We start from the raw sequence: 25,970 nt of genomic DNA on the forward strand, positions 1-25,970 counted from the left end.
TCGAATAAGAGAGGTTCGAATTAGAGAAAGTTGACTGTATTTCTCAGGCATAGTACTGATGTTATTTATAATTTGTATAATTTACAGTGTTATATAATAATAGGATAATTGTTACGGAATAATATCAATTTTTATAAATGATAAAATAATAATATCATTCAGTTTGTGTTACTACCAAACCCAACTCTGTTTAAACTTATTCGTATAGCATACTAGAATAGTAAGTAATATGGGTGTTATATGATAATACGATAATTGTTACGGGATAATATCAATTTTTATAAATGATAAAATAATAATAATATCATCCAGTGTTACTACCAAACCCAACTCTGTTTCAAACTTATTCGTCTAGCATACTAGAATAGTAAGTAATATGGGTGCTATATGATAATACGATAATTAATACGGGATAATATCAATTTTTATAAATGATAAAATAATAATATCATCCAGTGTTACTACCAAAGCCAACTCTGTTTCAAACTTATTCGTCTAGCATACTAGAATAGTAAGTAATATGGGTGTTATATGATAATACGATAATTGTTACGGGATAATATCAATTTTTATAAATGATAAAATAATAATAATATCATCCAGTGTTACTACTAAACCCAACTCTGTTTCAAACTTATTCGTCTAGCACTGGTCTAGTGAGCAGCGAACTCCCGATATAATGAAAAAGTTGATGGCTGAAATTTTAGAAAGTAACGAAACATTACGAAACATATTGGGAAAGGGGAGAATGTTAGTACGAACCTCTTGAAATACTGTCATCCCATTGGTCGGCTCAAAGTCGTTGTTCGTTTCGTTTCCATGACAACTCCAATGGACAGTGATTTGTCCATAGTGACCATAGTTACGGATGATCGTTATATTTAGTGTTTCCCCCTCTTCAGTCTCCGTTTTGACATGGTTTGGGTGGAAACTAAAAGATAAATTGAAATAATATTTATTATCGTAGAAGTCAACTAAAACGGATCTGAGGGGTGACCAGGGCGAGAATATTCTTGGTTTATAAAAGAAATCTTTGCGAAAGTGGCATAAAAGGCAAATATTTTGTATTTTTTGACTCAGAAGTGGCGTGTTTTGAAGCACGGGGTTTTTATAGGTTGGAGTGTAATTTTACGACCTAATTGGCGTAAGCTCAAAATTAAGGGCCGATAAAGGGCCAGTGTAGGGGGGGGGGCGATAAGATAATCAAGGATACCGATAAAATGAGCCAACAATCAGTTATTCGTAAATTATGGAAATATTTGACCCAGTGCATTATTTTGGATAAGAATTTGTGATTACCAGTTGAAAAATTCACCATTTTGAGTTTGTAAGAAAAGGAAGGAATTCCAAGAATTCCTCTTTAATCGATGTTGTTATGACACTCAACTTTTCTAATCAAAATGTGGTTTTGAAAAAATCAATTTTGAAATCAAATGATGAATCAATTGTGCAATAGAAATCGTAATACGAGAGTATATGTTGATTTTTGATGTTTATTTTTGATGTTGTTATTCTTGTCGTTCGTATGAAAAGAAATTATGAGATGTGAATTTGTAGAACGACTGATGTTTTTGAAGTGCTCGTCACAGTATTAAGAGACATTGTTGGTGTTACTACTGATTCATTTCTATAAACGAAATATGGATTCTGCCCATGGCGATGATCGGAATCTAGCTCATAGCGCTGCTGGTAGGAATCCAAACAAATATGAAGAAGGCCAACAAAATCAGATTGTAAAACTAAAAGAGGAAAATAAAAAAGAAATTCAAAAACTGACTTATGAGTCAAAGATCGCGTTGATGGAATCGCAAATGAAAATCGTCAACTTGGAGAAAGATAATCAAACGTTAGGTCACCAGTTGGAGATGTTAAAACTGAAAACCGTCCACGAAAAGGATGCACAGAAAGGCCTGGCTGATCGTGAATTGGAGAGGAAAAATGCTGAGCTTGCAAAAAAATTGAGTGAAATGGAGAAACAACTGATTGTGAAAGGGAATGAGTTTAAAGTGAAATTAGCTGAAAAAGATCATGAGCTCGTGTTAAAATTGGCTGAAAAAGATAACGAGCTCGTGTCAAAAATGGCTAAAAAAGACAAAGAATTGGTAGCCAAAGAAAACGAATTCAAATTGAAGTTCAAAGATTTGGAAAACGAAAACAAGGTAGACATTGAAAAACTTCGAGGCGAAATCGAAAAGCTGAGAACAACCAAAGCAGATAATGAGCAACCGAAAGTTAATAAAGTTACCAATGTTCCCCAAATTGAAATCAAGAAACCTCAACCAAATCCTTTCACAGAAGATGAACAATTTTCATGGGGATTAGATATGTTCTTTGGAAGAGGTGGGACCTGGACCAAAATGGTTTACGATTCCTATGAATCTTGGTATCAAGGAATAACTTTGCTTTTGAAAAACAAAACACCTTCAAAAACGTACCAAAGAATTGATAAAGAATATTTCTTTATCAAGAAAGAGTTTCATCAATGTCACCAAAAACTATGCTTCAAATCTTATGACCCTACGCGTGTACTTGGCAGACCCCAGGAGCGTGATAATGAAATTTCCACCCCTATTTGGTTGAATAAAGAGATAATCAGGCATTTTAAAGTTACCCTCCTTCATCCGAGACAACAAGAGTCGTGCGTAAAATTCGGCAATCCGGTAAGAAGAGAACCTCTTTTTTGGTGGGATGTTGAAAATGTAACTGTTGATTTTTACTTTGGAGAGAAAAGATCTGCTGTTCTTTTGGTGCAGTATCGAAGAACTCAACTTACAGAAAATGATCAAAACTAAAAGTCCTTTATTTTTGGAGCATTTTAATCTGACACTAGACCTTTTCATAAATTACGTTACGAACATCACTTGCATTACATCATTAATATAGATTATAAACAGTAATTCTTTATGTTTTAAATATTACGGAAATACAAAATTTGGGTTTAACTCAGGTTAAATCGCGCTTTAACTTTTATTTATCTCCCTCCCTCCCTCCCTGCAGTTGTGGTTGTAGGCGATTCTCACTTAATTATACTAATATTGTTTTTATCGGTACAAATTTTCCCAAAAGGATTAGCCATAATTTTAGGGCAAACCTATATTTACCGACTCACACTTATTTCTCAGCCGTCTGACTACTTGATCGTTTTTTAACTTTTTAAATTGTTTTCTGATAATGACTTAGTTCCTTTTTCATGGTAAAGATAATGAAGTAACTTGTCCTATTCATTCCGGTCTCTTGCCTTGACGACCTAGCGCCTCATCATTCCGGCCTCTCGCCGGGATACATTAGTCTTACTTCATTCCGGTCTCTCGCCGTACATTTTTCTCCAATCTCCAATCTTCAATCTCCAATCGGTTCCAAAATACTTGGCACAAAAGGGAAATCCCACGAAATTTTATAACCACAAACAAAAACACGCTCTAAATTAGGTTGGAAGGGTAGAATTTTAACTCTGAGTTTTAACGCTAGACTTAAGACTTACAACCTTAAGATCTGAGGATCCAGAAGTTCAAAAATGGTCTGGTTGGGCTTGAAAAATATAGCCTAGAAACCAATAAATCCCTCCCAGATCGAAATATTCGATGAAATCAAGTTGAAGGCCCGAAATTGACATTCTCGCTCGAACTTCAATTTTCGAAGAATGGTAAAATAGCCAAAATTGCCAATATGTTATGATACTGATAATTGTCGTCCCCGTTAACCGTACTATGTTTTTCTATAGCCTTAAGCCTGATCAACATCCCCATATTCATCCAAAAACCCGTCTAACCCATAACACACTTTTGATCATTTATTTCCGAAATAAATGATAATTTATTTCCGAAATAAATTAATTTGTTTCGACCAAATAATTTCGTTTCCGTTCATTTCCTTTCCCGCTATATCGTGGACCCGGTTGAAGCGAAGTATGCAATTAATCCGTAAATTTTTATTTTGATTGATGTTTTTTATAGCATAGCAACAGCTCTTTTTACAAGGTGCTCATGTATGTGTTCGCTATTCACGCTAGCAAAGAGAAGCTAAAAACTTGGGGTAAGAGTGCCAATTCAAAAAAATCTCTACTAATCTAGAGCAGATTCTAAGGTTGATGGTCAAACTCGTGGACCTAAATATTGGGATACCTGAAAAGTTGGCTAAAACCATGTAAAAAGAATTTAAATAACACTTACTTGACTAACCCATAAGGGTAATCATTTTCGTTAATAACAATCTCCAACGTATCTTGATCACCAATGCTTGCTCCACCAACAGGCTTTGTCAATTTCACCATAAACATTTCTATCAGCTCTGGCAAATCATCATTTTTTATTCTAATGGTGATGTTACTCCTGGTTTGACCATCTTCGAATGATGCGATACCAGAGATTATGGATAAGTCATCTCCGGTAGTATTGATGTGGTAGAGTCGGTAATAGACACCCACTGCACTGTCTGATCCGTTTGTCCTGATAAGTGGTATCTGATGACAAGAAAAATACACTTTTTTAGAAGAACGAAGCATTGGATGCATAGATTTCTTTAAAGCCCGAAGGGCCAGATGTTGTACTTTAAGCTCTTCCAAGCAAAAAAAGTGAACATTGCAAAAAATATTGTTGTTATTGTTTTCGAAAACCCGCGAAGCTTCTGATTGGTTAAGCGTTGAAATTCTATTGTAATTTCACACGTAATCTAGGTAGGATTTCCTGTTTGAATGTTCTTAACTTTTCAACTTTTAAGCCTGGAATTGCTCTTATTTTCACCATTTTCTGAGTATCGAGGAGAAAATTAATGAGGAATAGTCCCAACCCCCATTGATTGAAACAACGGAGCGTATCGAATAGTAGAACGATTGTAACTGGATTCGACAATAATGAAAGTCGTTGTCAACAAGAGACTCTAATAAACGACACTATTATTCGATACACTTCGATGAAAATCCGATTCCCTTGAAAATCAAATTAATCGTCGACTGTATCCAGAAGGCTTGTACATGTGCATGTTAACATTGGTCTTTATAAACCCTGGACCAAGCTATATCATCCATCTTTGATTGTAGGTTTTTAAAAGTAGTGCTGGGTAAGAAGCCATTGCAATGTTTAAATTTGTCTGACGTCAAAAGCTGCTACATCATCAAAAATATTTTTGGAAAAGTTTATCTTGAGCACTCAATGCATTTACTTTCAGAAAAAAACTTCGATCAATCAAGATTTTGCTTGGCCGGGATTGAGAAGTTGTCTCCAGGGTGTATATAAAGCTCAGTAATGTTTACCTGTAAAATACCAACATCTTCAGAGACGTGAATAATCCGCTTATTCTCGAAAGAGATAACACCGTTCGATTTCAGTGTCTCGGTAATGACGACTTGGGTTATATCTCTGTTTCGATCGATGGTGGGAGGATCGTGGCCAATGATTGATGGATCTGATGTTAATAATTCGACTGATGTCAAGTTGACTAGAAATACTTCATTGAAATCTGCATTTTTGTCCTGCAAATTAAATGATAATAGAATAACGATGTTTGGTTGCTGTCAACCATTCGCAACCTCCTTTTGCGAAACCTGATTTTCAAATCTGCAGTTTTGCCTATGGCGCCACTATTTTGGTCATAAAAAGTTTTCCCGGGCCGAATCCGCATCATCTCGCTTAAAAATATCTTGTAATATACTGTTCTTTGGAATAGACTGAAAATGGCTAGGTCGTAAAAAAGATGTGGACCCCAGGCTTGGCCCCCTACTAAATAGCAAGTTTTATTTTTTTTTAAAGTAAAAGATGATCTATATGTTACTAATGGAAATCACGAAAAAAAGCCACATAAGAGTATAATAAATGCAGTATTTTCTCTGATCTTAAAGGTTTAAATGTATGTAAATTTAAGTGTTAACGTTATAAAGTTTATTATTAGTTATTAAAGATTTTAGCAATTAAAGTTTTAACAATTTTACTTTACGGGTAATTTAATTCTTACAAGTCTTAGTTGATTTTCCATTGATTTCTATAAAAAAAATTTAAAATAAGCATCAAATTTATTTGAATAAAGGGATAGAAAGAAAGACAATTAATCGAACTTGATGTTAATTATACAGTTTTAACACGAGATTCGTTTGCTACAGATGAATATGCGAGCTCTAGTTCTCCCCAGATCATTTCAGAAGCTCAAAATGTACAATCATAAAACTTTCTCTGCTCAGAAAACATCCGAAAAGATAAATAAATATGAAAACCAAATCTGAAAACTCTGCTCTTACGTGATTAATTCCAATCAACACAAAAACTTCACGGACCCCTTCTTCCAAGGTCACATTCCCGGACACCTGTGTGAAATCAATACCCGGTCGAGCAGGCCGTTCCCTATGGCCAACATCATTTGTAACTATAGTAACATAGGAAACTAAGATGGCACCGAAAGCACCGTGTGAGCGTTGGACAACAAGCGGAACACTTGAGTTTCGCTCGCTTTCCTCTGTGGTGACTGTAATAGGATGTTTCCACGAGAGTACGCCGTACGGGTGATCGTTCGGTAGTACAGATATAAGACTAGTTCGCGTCAGGTAATTTAAAGTTGCCCCTCCTCGAATACCAGCCTGGATTCCAGATGTATTGACAGAAACCAGTCTAAAACAAAGAATCAAATACTGCAATGTAATCGGCACTTCAGGATAGATAACACCATAGAAATCCCTGTTACCAGGTGAAGACAAAATGGTAGACATTTGAGATTTTGATACCAAGATATTGTGCAGTGTGTCCGCTGTGAAATTCATTGGTAATTTTTGCTTTTTAAAAAATTATCCATGAATGTACATTCCGGTCTTTTAGAGCTTTTCGGTAGTAAATTTCTACTCTTTTTCGAAGATCGAATTAAAACTTGGGCCTGCTGGCATACACACGTATTTAATTGTTGACACTTAGTTACAGTATATCTTGATTTAAATTTATAAACACTTACCTGACTTCAAATTTTTCAAGGATTTCTGGATCTGCATCTGGTTGTAAATACAAAATAAACCGCCCTTCTGATTCACCATCCGCCAAAATCACATCGCCCTTCGTTGGGCGAATCTCATCCAGAAGAGCATTAAGCCCAGAACCCATAGCTGTCACTTCAAAGTGGACTTTAACATCTCGGTTTGTACCGAATTCTCGTACTAACTCCAAATGAAAAGCTACTTCGTGGTCCCGTTCGGTCACAGTAACACGCCGAGATGAATTCGAAAAGGCAATTCGACCGAACGCGTTATCATTAGCCATAATGGTGACTTTTAACGCACCCTTGCTACGGGAAACTATAGAATTGTGGGTAGGATTTGATAAGTGAATGTAGAACGATTCGTCATCTTCTGGTAAAGAGTCTTTGAGTGTTGTGATGTAGAAAGATTGTTGACTTTGACCTTCTTCAAACATTAGTGTGCCCTGTCTGAAAATTGCCACAGAGAAATAATGACTGTTTAAAAATGGACATTTCATCATATATCTTTAAAGTATGGAATCTAGCGAAATGTTAGGCCTGGTAGCTTTTTAGACCCTTTCAAATAATAGTGTATTATGTAATGCTTTTGCGGCAGAGTTCCCAGATCAGGAACAGAAAAGATCTAGATTAAAAGAGCTAAGTAAACAAGTATTTAAAATTGTACCTTCGCAAGTAATCTGAGTTTGGACTTGTTTGACCAAGATACCAGAGAGACATATCATCAGAACGTGTTGGATGAACGAGGCAAAATGGATCGGTTCGTGTGTCAGCAACACGAAATATTTCCAAGTGATCGAGTGAAGGGTAAGGTAAATCCTGTCATGACAAAACGATATTACAGTCGACCTTCTCTAAAACACCTGAAAACCCTTATAAAAACCAGTAAATTTTTGGAGAGGTTGTTCTTATTTCATTAGCACTTTGAACCTTAGAAATTGTTCTTATCCTGTTCTTATATCTAGGGCAACACTGAGGTATTCTAGGCTTTAATACTGCATTTTATTCAGCAAAACGGACACTCTTATAATCGCCTTACCTGGACATATTTGAAGGTTCCGACATTTTCATCAAGTAGGTAAAGTTTGGAAGTTGTGTTAGAGACCATCAAATACACTAAAAATGAAGAGAGAATACACCTTTTTTATATGAACAAACTATATAAGAGCATAAGGTTTTGATGGCAAAAATGTTAATAAAAAGTTAAGAATATTTTAAGTCTTCGCTGACTCTTAAACACCCTGGAAAACTGAGGAAAATCTAATCACAAAATGGTGAAAATAAGAACATTATCAGGCTTGGAAACTAAAAAGCTAAAAAGAACCGAACACATCCTTGTAATTTGAAAAATTTTCTTTTTATAGTACAATAGCACGGGAAAAATATCCTGGCCACCCCCTCCTTTCTTTGTGTACATTTCCATCCGCAAAACTTCTTTTTGACCACATGGTAATTACCAATGGATATGAATTTCTTCCTAGGGTATTGTTTTTTGTAAAAAGCTGCAAAGAAAAATTTTATTGCTTAATGAAAAAAATAACAGCTTTTTGGGGTGAAGAAATCGAAATCTTAAATCTTACCAGTTGAGTTTTGTTCAAACATGATCATCTTCGCGCATGATCCTGCAAATGTTTGAAATTCACGGAAACGGCCGGGAAAATTTTCATCCAATAGGAAAACAGCACAATCTCCTTTTTCGTTGGCCACACTGACGTAAAGAAAATCGTTAAGAGTTGGTTGGAAGAATTCCAAGTGAGTGACACCATTTGTTTCGATTTCACCATATAGTTTTAAATCTTGGGCTGTTCCGGACCAACGATAGATATCGGACAGGGTCTTGTGAGTGTTCCGGATTTCATTATAGTAATTACCGACGGCGAAATAAAGATGCCCGGTGTTTCTAGCCGTTATAGAAGCAACAGTCTTGGCATGATGTGTTTGCATTTTTGATGGAAGTTTCGTGAACATCATATCTTTAAATTCGAAAAGCTAAAAAAAAGCAAAAAAAAGAATACCATAGCGAGTACCTCACCGAAAATCGGAAAAAATCGAAAAATCGAAAATTTTGGAGTCCGAAAATTTGGGCTAGGATAGACGTTACTGCGTGGAAAAAAAGAAGCGTCATCTAGTATAGGCTAAGAATATCAGGGTTAGCTGTTCTCCAACCTGATGGATATCCAAAAGGGCTTAGATGTTTGAAAAATTGAAAAAGACGAAATATTATTTGACATTTTCAACAGTTTTCTCCATATTCTTAATGACGAAGCAAGGTTGAAAATCTAAAAATTGACCATAAATTGATTCATCATCAACAACCGCTACACGATTCCTTTCTGAAATAGATCAGTTAAAACTAATGTCCTGGCAATCAGTCAAATCAGTCGAAATTGTGATGACAAACCCCTCCCTCCACTTCCTATAAAGATGCAATTACCTTTCTCTACTTTGATTTTTAAAGGACCAAGAATTTGTTTTCAGATAAGAGAAAGATTCGAATTACAGAGAGTATTCAACACTTCTTTTTAGCTGAGGGGACCAATGCTAAGTTCGAATTACAGAGGTACAAATTAGAGAGAGGATTTGATTGAAATAAAACATACCTTAACATCATTAATAGAATCACCGTTCCTATCTACGCCAACCGTCACTGCAAGATGAATTCGTCCATTCATTTGCATTAACAACATATCAGTTACTCCATACATCTCAATCCTCTGTAATTCAATAATCGTCAGATTGTTGCGCAGAATTGCAATGTGGATTGTCGAGACGTTGAGCGACGCTAGTATGATGTCGTCGTCAGATGATTGTAATGGGATTGATGTGAGTTTTGAACCGAATATCTGAGAAATGGTCTAAATGTAAGATGAATTATGAATAATGTTGCCACAAGAATCAATTCTTAAAAACTCTTATCAACCTTTAAATCGTTAGGAGACTGGGTTAGGGTCACTGACCCTGGACCAAGTTTCTCAATCCCGACAAAGGAAAATCTTTGATCGGAGTTTTTTGAAAAGTGGTACGCTAATGGCGGCACTACTCAATAGCGGTGTAAATGCATCGAGAGCGCTAGGTCTACTTTCCCTCGAATATTTTTGTTGGTGTAGCGCCGTTAGACGTTAATTTTCAAAATTGCAATGGGTTCTTCTCGGGCACCAATTCCAAAAAAACTCCGATCAAAAATGGAGGATATAGCTTTGTCCAGTGGCTATAGCCTCTGAAATCTCTCCTCACTAAAATATTTCTGTTTACCTTAACATAGACGAAAGTTCCCATCCATTTGTACAACATTGATTGGCCGTTATCCGTAGCAACCAGCAAGTAGCTCTCATTACTACGTCGACCATCTTTATCAATATTCGAAGCTAAGTCGAAATGATGAGCCGCAGTGAATCCGCCATGTTGGGATAAGTTGTACATCGAGTCTAGTCCGAATTCGACGTTTGCTCCGGAGTGACTTTCAGCTAATCCGTTTTGCGTAGTAAAGTCAACCGAGACTGAACCGTACAAGCCATACTGCCGAGTAACAACAACCTCAATAAATTCTGAAATATAAAAGAGTAGATGAGTATTCGAATTCTCTTGAATGGTTGGAATGCAATGAGTTCTACAATTGACAATTGACAATTTGAACTTGTGCGGGAAATCTTATTTGTTCGATTCACAGAAAAGACTCGAATTATAGTGAGTAATTTTAGATGCTCTAAACTTAGCTCTTACAGAAAGGCTCCTAAAGATTATTTAAATAGTATTCGGATAGATATTTTTTATAAATTGTGGCTTACAAATCTTCTCCTTTTTCGTGCCGATGTCTATCACCGAATGCGCCCAAAAAGTATTGCTAGTTAAGAACTACGAACTATCTTCTTCTAGATTCGGAGATATGCAGTTCCAAACTAATGTCTTTGGAGTTTAGGTTAAAATTTCTTCGAGAAAAGAACAACCAACCCCTGCATTCATTAATATAGACATTAGTATACATTGCGCTTTAAAGGGTCAAGGCAGACATGGTAAAGGTGTCAGAGAAAATTCAACAGAAAGTATAATTTTTTACCAACCAACCCCTGCTTTTATTAACATAGACATTAGTATACATTGACACTTTATAGGGTCAAGGCAGACATGCTAAAGGTGTCAGAGAAAATTCAACAGAAAGTAAAATTTTTTACCAACCAACCCCTGCTTTCATTAACATGGACATTAGTATACATTGACACTTTAAAGGGTCAAGGCAGACATACTAAAGGTGTCAGAGAAAATTCCAACCAACCTTTGCTTTCGTCAACATAGACAACCGTGTTTCCATCATTACCGGTAATTTCAAAAACACCATGTGGGTGGTCATTTGGAGGAATGTGGAGTGTACTGGACGAAAAAGCTCCTAATCTACCATTCCCTATGAAAATGAAAAGAAAGTTGGAATAAAGGTTACATTACGAACGTTAATACACTACATGTTTCGAATCAGTTTCTTGCTTTGATTCCTTGTAACTTGTAAGAAAAATAACAAGTAAACAAAACGGGCGGCAACTCTGAAACGCCCTATAAAATGTAGATAATTCTTAAAAGACATAAAGGTTCCCGAAGTTTGCCAGTTTTCTTTTAAAATAAACCAAGATAAATACATACCAAGAGTCAAAAATCTAATAAGGTGAAAATAAAAAAGCCATTCCATTACTCGTCGTAAAATTGATATTTAGTTATATGCATAAGTCTGGAACTTACTTCAATGTACACCAACATTCAACAAAACCTTTTTTTGTTAATTTGACGAATTTAAGCTTATGTAAAACTTAAAAGTTTTGTTTTCAAATAAGAGTGATATCGTTTGCTTACTCATCAATTTCAATTCACAAGTTTTTTCACATTGGATTGACGCGGATGTGGAGCAAGATTGGCCAGAAAGAGGAAAAGAAAAATATTTTTTTGCTTATATCAGCATAATACAACAATAGTAAGACACTGTACTGATATGAAATATGTGCCTGATATGAGACGGGTACACTTATGGAAAAATAAAACCTTTAACAAGAACTTACCAGAGATTACAGTCAATAGTATTGTAACATTCATTGCTAGTTCTGGTACATCATCCTCCAAAACACCAATCTCAAACGATTTCTCTTGATCATATTCCTCAAACACCAAAACTCCATTCGATGGTGCAATCTGTGGTTGTTGTGTTCCCATAGCAACAATATTCCAAACGAGACTCACATTCCCGAAAACACCAACTGTTCGGGTGACTCTCAAAAACCGATTCGCCCGATCGGAATGAGACTCAGGTTCCGGTATTACAAGATAAGATGAGTCTTTGGTGAACTGGAATACGCCGTTAGCATCATCGTTAGGTAAGATAGAAACCGTGGCCCGATCAGGAGATCTAATAACGACACCGCCGTTCCCAACCGCGTTCTGTACTGTCAACCCTACTTCAAACTTCTCCAAATTCTCGGGGACTGTATCATCTTTGATAGTAACCGTAATGTTAGCAGATCGTTGGCCGTCTAGGAAGACGAGTTTTGACGGACCTCCATTCATGACGTCGCCACTGATATGGAAATCTGACGGATCGGCAGAGAGGCGGTTTAAGAAGTAGAAACAATAAACATCACCGTATGCACCCAGTTTACGAATGACTGTCAGGTTGAATTGATCATCTTTCTCGGGAACTTGCACACTATAGAAACATTTGAGAGAAACAGAAAAATACTTTAACTTCTGATTCATTTGAAATAAACAGCGGTTTTGTGCTCGTAATACCCGGGAGTGGAATATTATCAAACATCGGAAAATGAAGATAAATGAAGTCACTTTATTGCAGAGCTATGTCATAATTTTGCCTTCTTCAAAAAGTTGGTATCATCGAGACACAGATGCTGTCTAGCCGTATCAGATCTACAAACGACAAGATTTTTCAAAAAAAAGAAATCTTCCGCGGTAGAGATAGAACATGCTAAGTATCTTGGTAAGTAAATCATCATTTGTGATGTTGTTTTGAGGGGCGTTGTAATCTATTTAGACTACCTTTGCCCATGCTAAGTATCTTGGTAAGTAAATAAGATGTGGATCCTTCCCGCTAAGTTTTACACTATTTCTGACCAAGCATTGAACACCATTGAAACCATTGGTGAAGATCTGGCTAAAAATCGAACCGACGATCTTGGTAGGTCTAAGGGTTATCATCGCTCGTCAAGTGGTTTAAACTTACTTCACTGATTCATGGGTAAAAGAAAGCTCTCCTCTAGCTCCATCATTTGCCTCGATTAGTATATCAAGTGAACTCGATTGCCCAATAATTGGTAGCTGAGAATTATTATAAGCGTTCGAAGCAAGACGGACGGATGTTATATTGACGCGGAAAATCTCATCCGGTTCGGGTGCAGAATCGTCAATGAGAGGGAGGGTGATTTTGATCGTGTCTTGGTTCTCCTCCATAGTGACCATATTGCGTTGTTGTCCAACGTCCTCTGTGATGGAGGCTGGTTGATAGGTTGTGTTTGCAACAGGTAAAATGTCGTAATAAATCTCTAGTTTGCCTAAAAGAAATTATGTATTGATATTGATGCAGAAATGATTTAATACATAGATATCATATTCCTTTGAACATGTTTACACACTAGATAGTCTAACTGATCACAGATTTCCCATGAGAGAATGTCCAGTTTTATCGTCGACTAGTCTGACACGTTATTTTCTGTTTTACACTAGATTTTTGAACGTTCGAATTTCAATACTTTCGAATCCTACTGTAGACAACTAGAAAAAGAATACAAGATGGCGAACGAGTCAGCTTTAAAACTGGACACGCTTCCTTTTATATGGAAAACCCGATCCAGTCAAGTAGTTAGAGATCAATAGTTTGATCCAATAAGAGTAAAAGTAGTCGAATTTTAGTAGGTAGAAGGTTAATGAGCCTAACCTACTTAGTTTCCAGTTCGTTTCCAAAAAACTGTTTTTCACGTTAATAAATTGTGAACTATGTTAAATACATGAGTAGTTGTATGAGTGTAATAAGGTTCCTTATCGGGGAAAACTTCGTCGGGGAAAATTTTCGTCGGGGAAAAATTCGTCACTTGCTGGTAGTTGGTAAACGCATTAAGGCCGGGGAAAATTTTCGTCGGGGAAAATATTCGTCACTTGTCCAAAATTTCGTCACTTTTCCCCGACGAAGTTTTCCCCGATAAGGTAATTCATTGGTGGGATGAAAACTTTTTAAAATGCTTACCAAGTTTACCAAAATGTCTCACGATTCTGATTTCGAATGATTTATCACTTTCCTTTACTTTCATTGGCTGATCAATTTCACTGAATTCGATCACGCCATGAGGGTAATTACTAGCACCAATCACAATCCAAGCATCACTTCCTGACGGATCCAATCTAGCAGCACCGCTTTGTGATAGGCCAGTTGTGGTGACGTTATATAAAGTGAGTTTGAATTTTTCAGTGGTTTCTGGTTTGGAATCTTGTTGAACTTGAAGCTGTATGTCATTTCGTATGGTGCTCTAGGAAAAGCAAAGTTCGAAAAGTTCAGTTTGACACCCACCGACCTTTATAAGGACTACTAAACTATACCCGCCATCTTTTGTCGGAGTTTTTGAAAGTGGTACCCTAAGAGTAACACTACTGAATAGCGGTCTTAATCCATCTATAGCGCTATGGTGATTTGTTTTTGAAAAATCGCACAGATATCTTTTATATTCCATTAGATAGAGCTACTCTGTCTTTAGCTGAAGCAAAATAATCCTCCACCATCTAGTGTTTTGTAAAAGATTTCTATAGAAGAATCGCAATAATGTGTGTCCAATGTTAATTTCTAACACTTCAATAGCTTCTTTGCTTAAAATAAACTCCGATCAAAGATGGCGGATATGACTTAGTCCAGGGTTTATAAAGATCAGTGACTGGTACAGAACAATACTAATAAACATCATCGTCATCACAAATTTCTTAAAGACATAATGTCAAAATTATCAGCGTGACAACTAAGTCTAGTTTATGCCTGGAAATAGACTTGAAGTTTACGAAATGCCCGATTTCAAAGCGAGTTATTGAGGTGGAAATACACGTTAGAAAATTCAAATACAACGATTTCCGTCTAGGCGGAAAAGTTGCAACACTGAACTACGCATACCCTTTGGAAGACAATGAATCCTTGTGTCTGTACAAAATCTTGTGTAGCATTTACACCAGTGATTCTCCAATAAACAGTAACAGTACCCAGAGCTGGACCGGATCTTCCCACAGTGAATCGGACTGTATCCCCTTCATCGACATTCTTGGAGAGGGAACCGTCTAAGAAACTGATGACTCCACCTGCATCGTCATTGGCTGGGATGGTGAATCTGAAATAAGACCATGAAATGATTAAATTCGGGTCTTACAAAGGTTGTCATGGATTTAGGCAGCCGCTCATTAACCTATGCGTAAGCTTATCTGAACTTTAGTTGCTGTACTTTACTTCTTTTTAGCTGCTGAGCATCAAGCAATGGGCTAATAAGTACCATATTGAAAGTTTTTGGCATGACTCGGCGGGGGTTTCAACCAACAAGCTTGCACCACAGATATCTGTAAAGCCCGAAGGGCTAGATTTGCGGCTTTTATCAAAAAGTGAAGCTCATCTTTGGAAGGATTTCCTACCAGAGTCACGTGACTAAAATATGCAATTTCACCGGTTTGAGAGATGTGAAATAGCGTTTGCCGCCTATGTTTTTTGATCTCGCGCTCCGAAAACAATTAAAATGCTAGATCCTATCCATCGGCACGAAATTTAAAAAGTCAAATTTTTGCTTCACTTTTTTTTGCTGGAGAAAGCTTAAAGTTGCAAATCTAGCCCTTCGGGCTTAGATATCTGTGGCTTGCACACCATATCCGAATGCTCTAACTTCGTGCTACGACCGCTAGATTCATAGTGAGATTACTAAGCGAAATGTGTATACCTGATAGAATCTTCAGTTTGCTCAACGACAGCTCCACCAGTTGGTTGAACCAATCTCATCACGAAATGTTCGTCATCTTCCGGCAAATCGTCCGGCAGCACGGTCACAGTGAATGATTTCCGTCTTTCGTGTTGTCGGAAGGTCACGGTTGTTGAGATGGAAAGTCCGGTGATATCGATACCCGGTGTTATAGAATATCCGTTATCCATTTGTAAAGTTATATTGATGGTACCAAAAGGACCTAAAAGAAATTGGTGAGATATTAATCTTCAGCTTTTTCTTTCGGTCACTGAATGTCTGTTTCATTTCAGTTGCAATCATAAGCAGGCAAATTGGCATTTTTCATAAATTATTCTGAGTGCAACGACTATGGAAGCACAAATGCACAAAAAATATCGCAAACCTAGGTTTATGGTTTAAAACCTAGGTTTACGCTCCGTAAACATGGGTTTGCGACCCGTAAACCTAGGTTTGTACTTTAAAACCTGGGTTTACGCTTTGTAAACCTAGGTTTGCGGGTTTAGAGCTTTTTACTAAGGTTTACATGACTAACCAATCAAAGCTCGTCCTTCCCTGAACCTATGGTTCTCGTATTTCTGACCAATAGGAACTGAGAAGGGAATTCCATAACTGGAAACTACACATATTCCAAACAGAAATTTCACAGACAAGATTGTGAGACCAGACTAAAATCGAGTAAAATTACCGGCCACATTTTTGAAAGCGCTCGTGAGGTTTGTGTATTTGTACTCTGGGAATCGATTGTCATAGCAATATATCAGAAACTAGGTAAGCGTTGCTCATGACGTAATTTATGAAAAGGTCTACTATACACGGCACTTTTTATTCTTCATATTTTGTTTATATTTATTGTACACGTCAATCAAGGAATGAGCAGTCGGAACCAGTCTTATCCAAGAAAACTTGCCCATCATAAGATCTGGCAGCTGTTTATGGAATCACAAGATTCCCTGTTTCTATTTCCAGTAAACCTGATAGATCGAATACTACCGACTACCATTTTCTTAACGCTTACATCATATTGTCCAATCGACAATACTTCCTTATCTGACGAGTTGACGCATTGACACAGAATCGAACCCACAACCCAAAAATTATTAGGTGAATGCTCTACCGAATGAGCTGATCGACGAAATGGTCTTAAGATTTACGTAGAAACAACATTACCTTTTTCTCGTTCAATGTAGATATTCAAAGAGACAGGGTTACTATCTGGTTCCTCGATCATAACATCTCTTGATCCTGGTTGCACGCCTATACCGTCAAACGATAACCGGAACAGTCCATACGGATAGTCATTCTCCCGGATAGTCACATTGACCGTATTACGGTCTTCCAAGATCGTCGGTTGCAGATCGGATAGTAACGAGATCACTTGCTTTGCAGCGACCGCTTTTGTTAATATAACCTGAAACATCTCATCCAGTTCTGGAAGTGTATCGTTTATGATGGTTAAAGTGATGAGCGCGCGGCTTGATCCGTTTTGGAAGTTAGCTCTGCCATCAGGTATTGAAATGAAATCACTGTTATCGCTAGCTGTGAGACTTTTTGTCCTGGATAATATAGTGAAAGAGTGATAACTGTCAATTTAGTAGTGTGGACACGAATCGAATTCAAAACAACTATGGAGGTTGTCTCTCTAGTGTCCGCACAATTTCACGGTAAAAGAAAAAAGCAGTAACCGCCTCTATGGCAACAATTATTAATAAGAAACCTTCTCCGATCTCTAGAAACTAGGCCAATTGACCGGTAAAACCTTTAAATTTGAAACAACTTGTCAAGCTGAGGGAAGTAAAGATACAGTTTGAATTAAAGAAAGATTCGTATGAATTATAGAGGTGCGAATCAGAAATATTTGACTTTATAATTTTGATTGGTGGATCTGTCTATAGACGGATAAGTTGTAACACTGCGTGTACCAGGCCTGCTGAGTCGGATTTTATGCTTTTAAAGTTTCATTTTATAGTACTTACTACGTTTACAGAAGAATAGAATAATACTGTACCTGTAATATACATCAATATCCCCCACATTTCCACCAATCCTGATTAAGGATAATGTCACGTGATTCTGGGACGAATTTCTCTCCACAACACGAATCTCAGTTTGATTTTCAAACATCACTGTGCCAAATGGGTTGTCATTGGCTAATATTGTTACCATGACGATTTTCTTGTTGGTATTAATGGCGGCATTTGTCAAAGATAAGGATATCAGTTCAACTGAAAACGTCTGAAACAAATTAATGGTAAAGGAAAAATTGAGTTAGTCATGAAACTTTGATAAATTCAAACAATTATACGGATCTTACGAACTGTGTTACAGTATATGATTAATCTATTGATCCCCAATCATGGGGTAAATTGGAGGCTGTTTTCTCTACTATTTGTATCTATAATTATCTCTATTGATTAGATAACGAAAAAGCGAATAGATATTACCTCATTCAACTCCGGTATTTGATCCGGCAATATATCCAGGTTGATGACAGCTCTGTCTTCATTGCTTAAGAAGCCGACTTCACCCTCCATTTGAGAGATATCTTGTGCTATGTTCTCCACCGTTGAGGTGATCTTCCATTGCACTTTCACAGCACCGTTGAGCCCGTATTGTCTCAACACTGTGATGGAGATCCTTTGATTGTCGGCATTGGTGATTGGCTCGTGGGTGATGATATGATTTGTACTTTCAAATTCTATATAATGGAAACGAAATATTGTCTCACAACAAACTGCAACGCAATAAATAAACAAACTTGTGAATCACAGTTAAGTTAACGCTCTCTAAATTCGGCATCCTATTATTTGATACGCTCCATTATTCGATATTATTTAAAGTTAGTGTCAACAAGAAACTCTCAGAAACGACGCTTTATTATTTCTATTATCCAATCCAATCCGCTCCTTTAGTCGAAATCCAAATCCCCTCGAAAATCAAAATAGAGAGCGCAAGCTGTAGCTACATTGATGCAAATAAAAAGAATGTTAGACTCGAAAGGCTCTATCATACAATTCCTGCATTACTAAAAATAGACAAAAAGAACGACAAATTTCATAAAAAACGACAAAAAAGAACGACAAATTTCATATTTTGCCATCCACAACCCCGACCGAAAGTGTCTGTACCACCCCTAGCGATTCATTTCTTTTGTTTATCACGGGAAATAACTACATGTGGTCTAAAAGAACGACAAATTACGCATGCGTGTTATTAATGCAGGAATTGTAAGTCGAACCCACTGACTCAGTTGGAACTCGTATATAAATTAATTAAAAATGGTTAAGTGTTTGTACGTGCTATATCCTCTTAAAGACGACATAGTGTTTATAAGCAAAAAAAAAAATTATGCTGATATAAGCTAAAATGTGTTTTTCTTTTCCTCTTTCTGACCAATCTTGCTCTACATCCGTGTCAATCCTTATTATAAATTAAAATTGACGAGTAAGCAAACGATATCAATCTTATTCAAAAACAAAACCTTTAAGGGCAGTAAAAGTGCTAATTTACCGTCGTCCTCAGCCAGTCAGGATCTAGCCAAATCAAAACCTAATAGTTTCCGTCGGATAACACGGATACATAAAATATCTAATAATACAGGAATGACAGTTTTGAAATTAATTCTGAGGCAGCTCTTTCAAAAGCACAATATAAGAACATTTCTATTAGTTAGAGAAATTGTTATCTTAGAAGTAAAATCTTACCAAAGAGCCCGTGTGGGTAATCGCTAGCCATGATATTCACGTCACACCTTTGTATCTGTCCTAACCTCGCTCCACCAGTAACATCACGCGGTAAGAGGCGTACAGAAAAGGTTTCTGTGAACTCAGGTAAGTTATCTTGGACAATAAATATTGGGAGAGTGATGATGGATTGGCCGTCGCCCATGATGACAGTGAAAGATTGAACGGTGAAATCTTGAACAAGATTGGCTGTCCCATCGTTTGTCACTTCAAATGAAAAAGTGATCTAGAAAAGAAAATGGGCAGAATAATGTTAAAAATTACTAAGTACAGATTCCTAATAAATTTTTATCAAACATCTACAAATTCTAACTCGAAAGTTTCTTCAAAAAGGTCTCATTTTTTCTAGTCAGAATTTGAGGAAATATCAGAGAATTTTCCTCTCTAAAAGTTACAGCGAACTCGCCGTATATCATACAAATCTTTTTTTTCATTGATATTTGCCTTAAGTATCCTCAGCCAAAGCAAGGATTTCCCGCTTGGATGGAAAATATTTATAGCGGTTCAAAAAACTATAAAAGATCCGCCAATCTGATCATTGAACTTCTAGTACAACAAACAAACCACTTTTCATCGTTTCCGACCGCTAAGAGAAGCCAGACGGGAGTCGTGTATAATCAGCTTAATGCAGTAATATGGGTGTTATATCTTAATAATACAAAAACCGTTACGAGATAATATCAGATTGTATAGAAGAAAATCTGATCTTTCCATTAGTATTCGGTTATTTTATATTGTGCCTGTATAATTAGTCGTCCAACATGCTACAATCATGGACAAAAATGTTCGAGAAAAACACAGGTATTTGCAGTAAAAATGTAGAAAAAAGGTCCCCTCTTCCCCCAGCTGCAATGTTCAGTCCGCAAGGCCGTCACACCAAGCATTGAACATTGCAGAATTAGGTTTTGTCTCAACATTTTTGTCCATGATTGTAGACGACCAAAAAGTTACAAAAAGAATTGAAAGTACACTTACATTCCCGAAAGTGCCTCTACTTCTAGTGACATTGACCACTCCACGACCGTGGTTATCTTCACTCACATTCCACGTGTTTTGTTGAAATTCAATGACACCATTAGCATCGTCGTTTTGCAAAATGGTAACCATGAGCTGTGCGTCAGGTCCTCGCATGGTTGAAGGGTCTATTGGATCTAAAGGACAAGAAAAAAATGATAAATCTTACATACAATTTGTCTGAGACAAACAATTTCCATGGTTAAATGTCCCCTGAGACATTAAATGTTTTTTTATGAATAGAAAGTAGTTTTAATAAAATCCGCTGGGAGTTAAATCACCATGTCAATAATTTCAAAACGAGGCAAGTAATGTTCGTGACGTAATTTATGAAAAGGCCTATGGTCAACTTCGCTGAGACGGAAAGGAAAGTGGATTTTACTCAGCAAATTATTAAAACATTTTCATGAAACGTTGGTAAATTATGCAGAATTTGGAGACGGTAAACACTCGTTAAACACTCCACTGAGAAATCGGTCTGAAATGATAAGGTTCTTAAAGCTTTTACGGCACTTCACCGTTAGAGAGTTATTAATTACGAGTTTATGTCCATTATGTATTTGCACTTTTGAGGACGGTAAAGTGACTGAAGCGATTTGAAATACCCGCAGTTTTGCCCCGAAAAATCAAGGACGGTAAAGGTGCTGATTTACTGTCGTTCTTAGTTGATCAGGATTTAGACAGATCAGAAACTAACCGTCTCCGTCACAGAAAAAAGTCAACTAATGCATTTCAGGAGTTAAATTTTGATCTCTTTTACATTTTTAATCTTTTACATAAAGACCCTCTAACAAAAAAGAGATGGACAGTCGATGAGACTCGGAGCTCAAAATTTCAAGACACGCTATTACCATGGAAACAATCCTCATAATGTTATACACGTTTTTGTAAGAAAATAAAGCTTCGATGAACACAAACAGGTTAAGAACATTTAAGGCTTTGCGGACTCGAAAACGCCTAATTTCTTAGGAAAATGGACAAAATTACTTACAAAATAGTGAAAATAAGAACATGTTAAGAACATTTTTATCCTTGAAACCCAGAAATTAAGAACATCCGAAGTCTTAAAAGATTTTGGATATTCTTATAAAAAGTATAGTAAGAAGACGATTACCAGTGAGGGGTTGAAGAATTTGTATCTGTGTGATGTTGACACCAAATATTTCATCGATTTCAGGAATATTGTCATCAATAACACTGACTGTGATTTGCTTTGTAACCTGTAGGGAAGGGAAGAGAGAATGTAATGGGATGTTCAAAGTACGATACGTCAGATAGATAGATAGATATTTCGTTTTTGATACGTCACTTTATTATATTGGGTTGTTTTTGTTCTCAGAAGACTCTCCTGTGGTGCATTTGTTGTTTTACGTGGTCCACGGCCATGGCTATCTCTGAACCTTTTATGGAACCACTCGGCCATTATTGCTCCTTCAACATTAACACCACTTTTATTTTCTATACAGCTAAAAAACGATGTTTAATTTTATTGCTGGTCAAATTTTAGCTTGGAAATGTAAGGAACGTGCGGACTGATTAACCCGTAACAGCAGATGATGGTAAGATTTATGAAAGAGTTATGAAAATTTTCATCAAAGGGATCTACAATTATGGACAAAACATTTGAGACAACGGGGATTTCCTGGTGAAAATTTAAACACCACAAAATGATTTTTATATTAGGATTTAGAAGCTCAAATTTGCTCCAATAAGGCTTGGAATATTATAGCCTAGAAGCCACCAAACCCCTCTAAACTCGAAGTATCAAATGAATGAAAGTGGAAGTGCTAAAATAGCAATTCTCGCCCGAACTTTAAATTCTGAAAAACATTAAAATACACTAAAATGTCAATATATTTCGACCATAATTGTACCTCATTCTCATCGAAGTCAACGTGACTTGAAAAAGCAACGAAATCAAGATTCTCTGAAGCAGTATCATCGACATCCGTTGGTACAAAGGTTTGGTAGTTAACACGTACTTGACCGACTCGCCCCATTTTCCTGACATAAAAAGAAAATTAATTTTCAAAGTTAATAAGTTTGATAATAAGGTGCCCCCCGGTTGGGACAAATTTTCCCCAAAACTTATTATTCGAGGATTAGCCATAATTTCATGCCAAACTTATCTACCGACTCACACTTACTTATCAGCCGTCTGACTACTTGATTGTTTTCTACCCTTAATCTAGGTCATAGGCAAATGGAAAGTTAAATTCAAGGTTCATAAGTTTGATGACCATGTTTATTGCTCTTTTAAAAACCCTGGGCAAATATCCTCCACCTTTGATCTAAACTAATTTGCTATTAAAGGCCGGCGCAAATGAATCCAAATTATTGTTGGATCAAATGTTGGGTTCATTTGCCCAAGTCATAAAATCGCAGCTTTTTAAGAAAATTGTTAGAAATCATGTTGGATAAAGTTTGATCACCGTCAAACTGTTCATCCAACATTTTTTAATGAGATTGACGTCACTTTTATGTTGGTTTCAATGTTGGATGCATTTGCGTAATCATGTTGGATGAAAATGTTTGACGTTTTTGCGCAAATGACTTTTCATGCAACTTTTCGAATTTTTCCACGTGACTTTTCGTCCAACATGTCGTCCAAACAATGAATTGGAAATGTTGGATTGAATGTTGGATACATTTGTGCCGGCCTTAAGACTATCGATTTTGAATCGGTGAAAGGAAGAGGTATTTTAGGAACAAATTTGCTTCTTGTTTGGATAGGATGGCAACTTAATTCAGAAATATTTCGTTTTTATTTGGGATAGATAACTTTAAGATAAGGTAATGAACTAAGTAAAAATTAGCTGACAATGAATAACAGTGTAGCGCAGGCGAGAATAAGAGCTGTAGGAAACCTGAACTTGGGCAAAGTTGTTATTTTTTTTGGATATGACCAATTAATGTACTTTGTCGTACAAATCGGCTCTTCAGTGTGAAATTCGCACTCGTTTTTAAGCTAAAGCAACTCGATGAAAAAAAATATGAGACTTTAAATCTTTGAATAATGGTTCTCCAATATCGATAAAATTCATAAGTCAATTGAAATTCGAATCTCAGTATTGTAGTATCAAAGCCTTTGAAAAACAAACAATAAATACCTTTCAATGGTTAATACAACGGTCCCTACTTCCTCTTCAATTCGGATAGAATTTTCTTCGAATGTGAACAGACCATAGGGATGATCACTAGCCTGTACAACAACGTCCAATTGATTGTGTGTTTGATTGATATAGCCTCCGGTCACATTTACTAACTCCATGGTGAACGTTTCCGAAATTTCCGGAATCTAGAAAAAGTTATCTTGATTACAAAGTGTAAGACTCTTGTAAATTAAACAAGATTTTTGAGATTTCGGAACCATTTGAAGATTGAAGAATATGTTTTCACAACGCTGCGCAAAAAGGTCTCCAATAAGTGGGTGATATTGTGTTACCGTTTTATCCCGTTTATCGAAATTCGGTACACAATCCCGAATAAACGGTATAATTTTCTTACGGTTTTTCAGACAATTTTGAGCTGTTATAGGAAATTGCTCGAGTGATTATAAACCACCCTAAATAAGCACCAATGTCAGAAAACGGCTAACAACACAACACAACTTTCAATTTATATGTCTAGATCCAGTTTGGCTCGCCTGTACAGAACAGATACGGCTTTTCTTGACACCGTTCCGGCTTTAACCTTTTAACTAATAATAACTAATAATCCCCCGGGATCCTTTTGGGAATATTGACTGAGCATCACTTCATATAAAGTAGAAAAAGTAAAACGTAATAGACTAACAAAGTGATCAAAAACGCGTGAGCGATATGGATAGGGTAGAACAAACCTTGTCATCTAACGATTTCAATTCCACCATTGCTTCAAAAACATCTCGTCCAAACACCACAACATCTGAGGTCTTTTCAAATTCACTGGATGCGTTTACAAGTCTCCATGTTAACGACACAGAATCTAATGCCCCTTTTGTCCGTACTATGGTCACATTTTGAGTGACTCCTTCTTGAAGTTGAACGTGGTTAAGAGATGATGGGAATTGAAAGATTCCTAACGAATTATCGCTTGGCTTAATATTGACAGTGATTTGACTGTAGTTATTGACCGATGCTGGAAGAAACAAGGGAAATAAACAAGCTAGATGCTGAATGGACCTACCTGATGATGAAAGTTGGATAGCAATGGGAGGAGAAAAAAATCAGTCAAAAAATATAGCGTTTAAAGAAAATGCATAACGCAATAAATTCATCATTGATTGTTGATGGGGGGAGAGGGAAGGGTTGTAGGGGAAAAATAAATAGAAAGTTCTGGTCACAAAAATCAGTTTTATTGACAATTGAATCATGCTTGATGGTGAGCATTGTTATCAATAATGTTTTGGTGTGAAAAACATAGAAATACAAAGAAAAAATCTAATGAAAATCTTCAAAAACGGCGATTTCCGGCATTTTCAAACTCAGCCATGTTTTGAGCATTGCGAATACGCATCTTTCTGCAAAAAATCAGAAAAAACTTTTGATGAAAATTCGAGAAAATGTAAAAAAGCCGGTTTTTTCGAGAAATTCAAGAAATACTGTCTTTCCGGCAAAAATAGGTTGTTCCGGCGATTTTTAAATAGCTCCGGCTTCAAAAATTAATTTTATTGAAAATTGAAACATGAATGATGGTGGGCATTGCTATTAGTAATGTTTTAATGAAAAAACAACCAATTGTAAGGAGAAAGTCCAATGAAAATCCAGAAAAACGGCGATTTACGGCATATTTACGGCATTTTCGGCCGGAAAAAAAATTTCCTCAAAAATCAAACTCGGCCATGTTTTGAACAATATTAATACGCATCTTTGAGCAAAAAATCAGAAAAAACTAATGATAAAATCTCGACGAGAAAATGCCAAAAAACCAGTTTTTCCGGCATATTTCCGGCATTTTCGGCCAGAAAATAATGTTTTTCGAAAATCGGGCTCCGTCACTTTTTAGGTATTGTCATTTTACATCAGTGTGCAAAATTTCATGAAAAGATATAAAGCACAGCTCGAGAAATTCAAAAAATACTGTTTTTCCGGCGAAAATCGGCTGTTCCGGCAATTTTTAAAAAGTTCTGGCTTCAAAAGTCAGTTTTATTGAAAATTGAAACATGCATGATGGTGGGCATTGCTATTAGTAATGTTTTTGAATGAAAAAACAACCAATTATAAGGAAAAAGTCCGATGAAAATCTGCAAAAACGGCGATTTCCGGCATATTTCCGGCATTTTCGGCCGGAAAAGAAATTTTCTCAAAAATCGGACTCTACCATGTTT

The 25,970-nt window shown here is 36.5% G+C and overlaps 1 protein-coding gene across 2 annotated transcripts in view; it reads right to left on the minus strand.

Moving 5' to 3' along the window:
• Window positions 1-25,970, minus strand: part of LOC136800178 (adhesion G-protein coupled receptor V1-like) — an 81,256-nt gene that overhangs the window by 22,965 nt on the left and 32,321 nt on the right. Inside the window, exons 25-50 of one of the 2 annotated variants that reach the window (XM_067056793.1) lie at window positions 24,504-24,781; window positions 23,773-23,960; window positions 22,537-22,666; window positions 21,777-21,882; window positions 20,624-20,799; window positions 19,610-19,874; window positions 18,350-18,603; window positions 17,914-18,140; window positions 17,076-17,461; window positions 15,888-16,128; window positions 15,083-15,293; window positions 14,174-14,453; window positions 13,157-13,484; window positions 11,985-12,625; window positions 11,216-11,341; window positions 10,198-10,490; window positions 9,546-9,800; window positions 8,526-8,934; window positions 7,985-8,061; window positions 7,613-7,764; window positions 6,928-7,395; window positions 6,227-6,593; window positions 5,947-5,973; window positions 5,249-5,467; window positions 4,170-4,459; window positions 763-931 (exon numbers count right to left, since the gene is read on the minus strand). In XM_067056793.1, coding sequence (XP_066912894.1) covers window positions 763-931; window positions 4,170-4,459; window positions 5,249-5,467; window positions 5,947-5,973; window positions 6,227-6,593; window positions 6,928-7,395; window positions 7,613-7,764; window positions 7,985-8,061; window positions 8,526-8,934; window positions 9,546-9,800; window positions 10,198-10,490; window positions 11,216-11,341; window positions 11,985-12,625; window positions 13,157-13,484; window positions 14,174-14,453; window positions 15,083-15,293; window positions 15,888-16,128; window positions 17,076-17,461; window positions 17,914-18,140; window positions 18,350-18,603; window positions 19,610-19,874; window positions 20,624-20,799; window positions 21,777-21,882; window positions 22,537-22,666; window positions 23,773-23,960; window positions 24,504-24,781 — 6,563 coding nt within the window. The remainder of the gene's footprint in view (window positions 1-762; window positions 932-4,169; window positions 4,460-5,248; window positions 5,468-5,946; window positions 5,974-6,226; window positions 6,594-6,927; window positions 7,396-7,612; window positions 7,765-7,984; window positions 8,062-8,525; window positions 8,935-9,545; window positions 9,801-10,197; window positions 10,491-11,215; window positions 11,342-11,984; window positions 12,626-13,156; window positions 13,485-14,173; window positions 14,454-15,082; window positions 15,294-15,887; window positions 16,129-17,075; window positions 17,462-17,913; window positions 18,141-18,349; window positions 18,604-19,609; window positions 19,875-20,623; window positions 20,800-21,776; window positions 21,883-22,536; window positions 22,667-23,772; window positions 23,961-24,503; window positions 24,782-25,970) is intronic. The other variant, XM_067056794.1, reaches the window with a different exon arrangement.

This window comes from Clytia hemisphaerica, unplaced genomic scaffold (assembly GCF_902728285.1).
Source record: "Clytia hemisphaerica strain Z4C2 unplaced genomic scaffold, Clytia hemisphaerica genome assembly, whole genome shotgun sequence".
Taxonomy (NCBI): Eukaryota; Metazoa; Cnidaria; class Hydrozoa; order Leptothecata; family Clytiidae; genus Clytia; species Clytia hemisphaerica.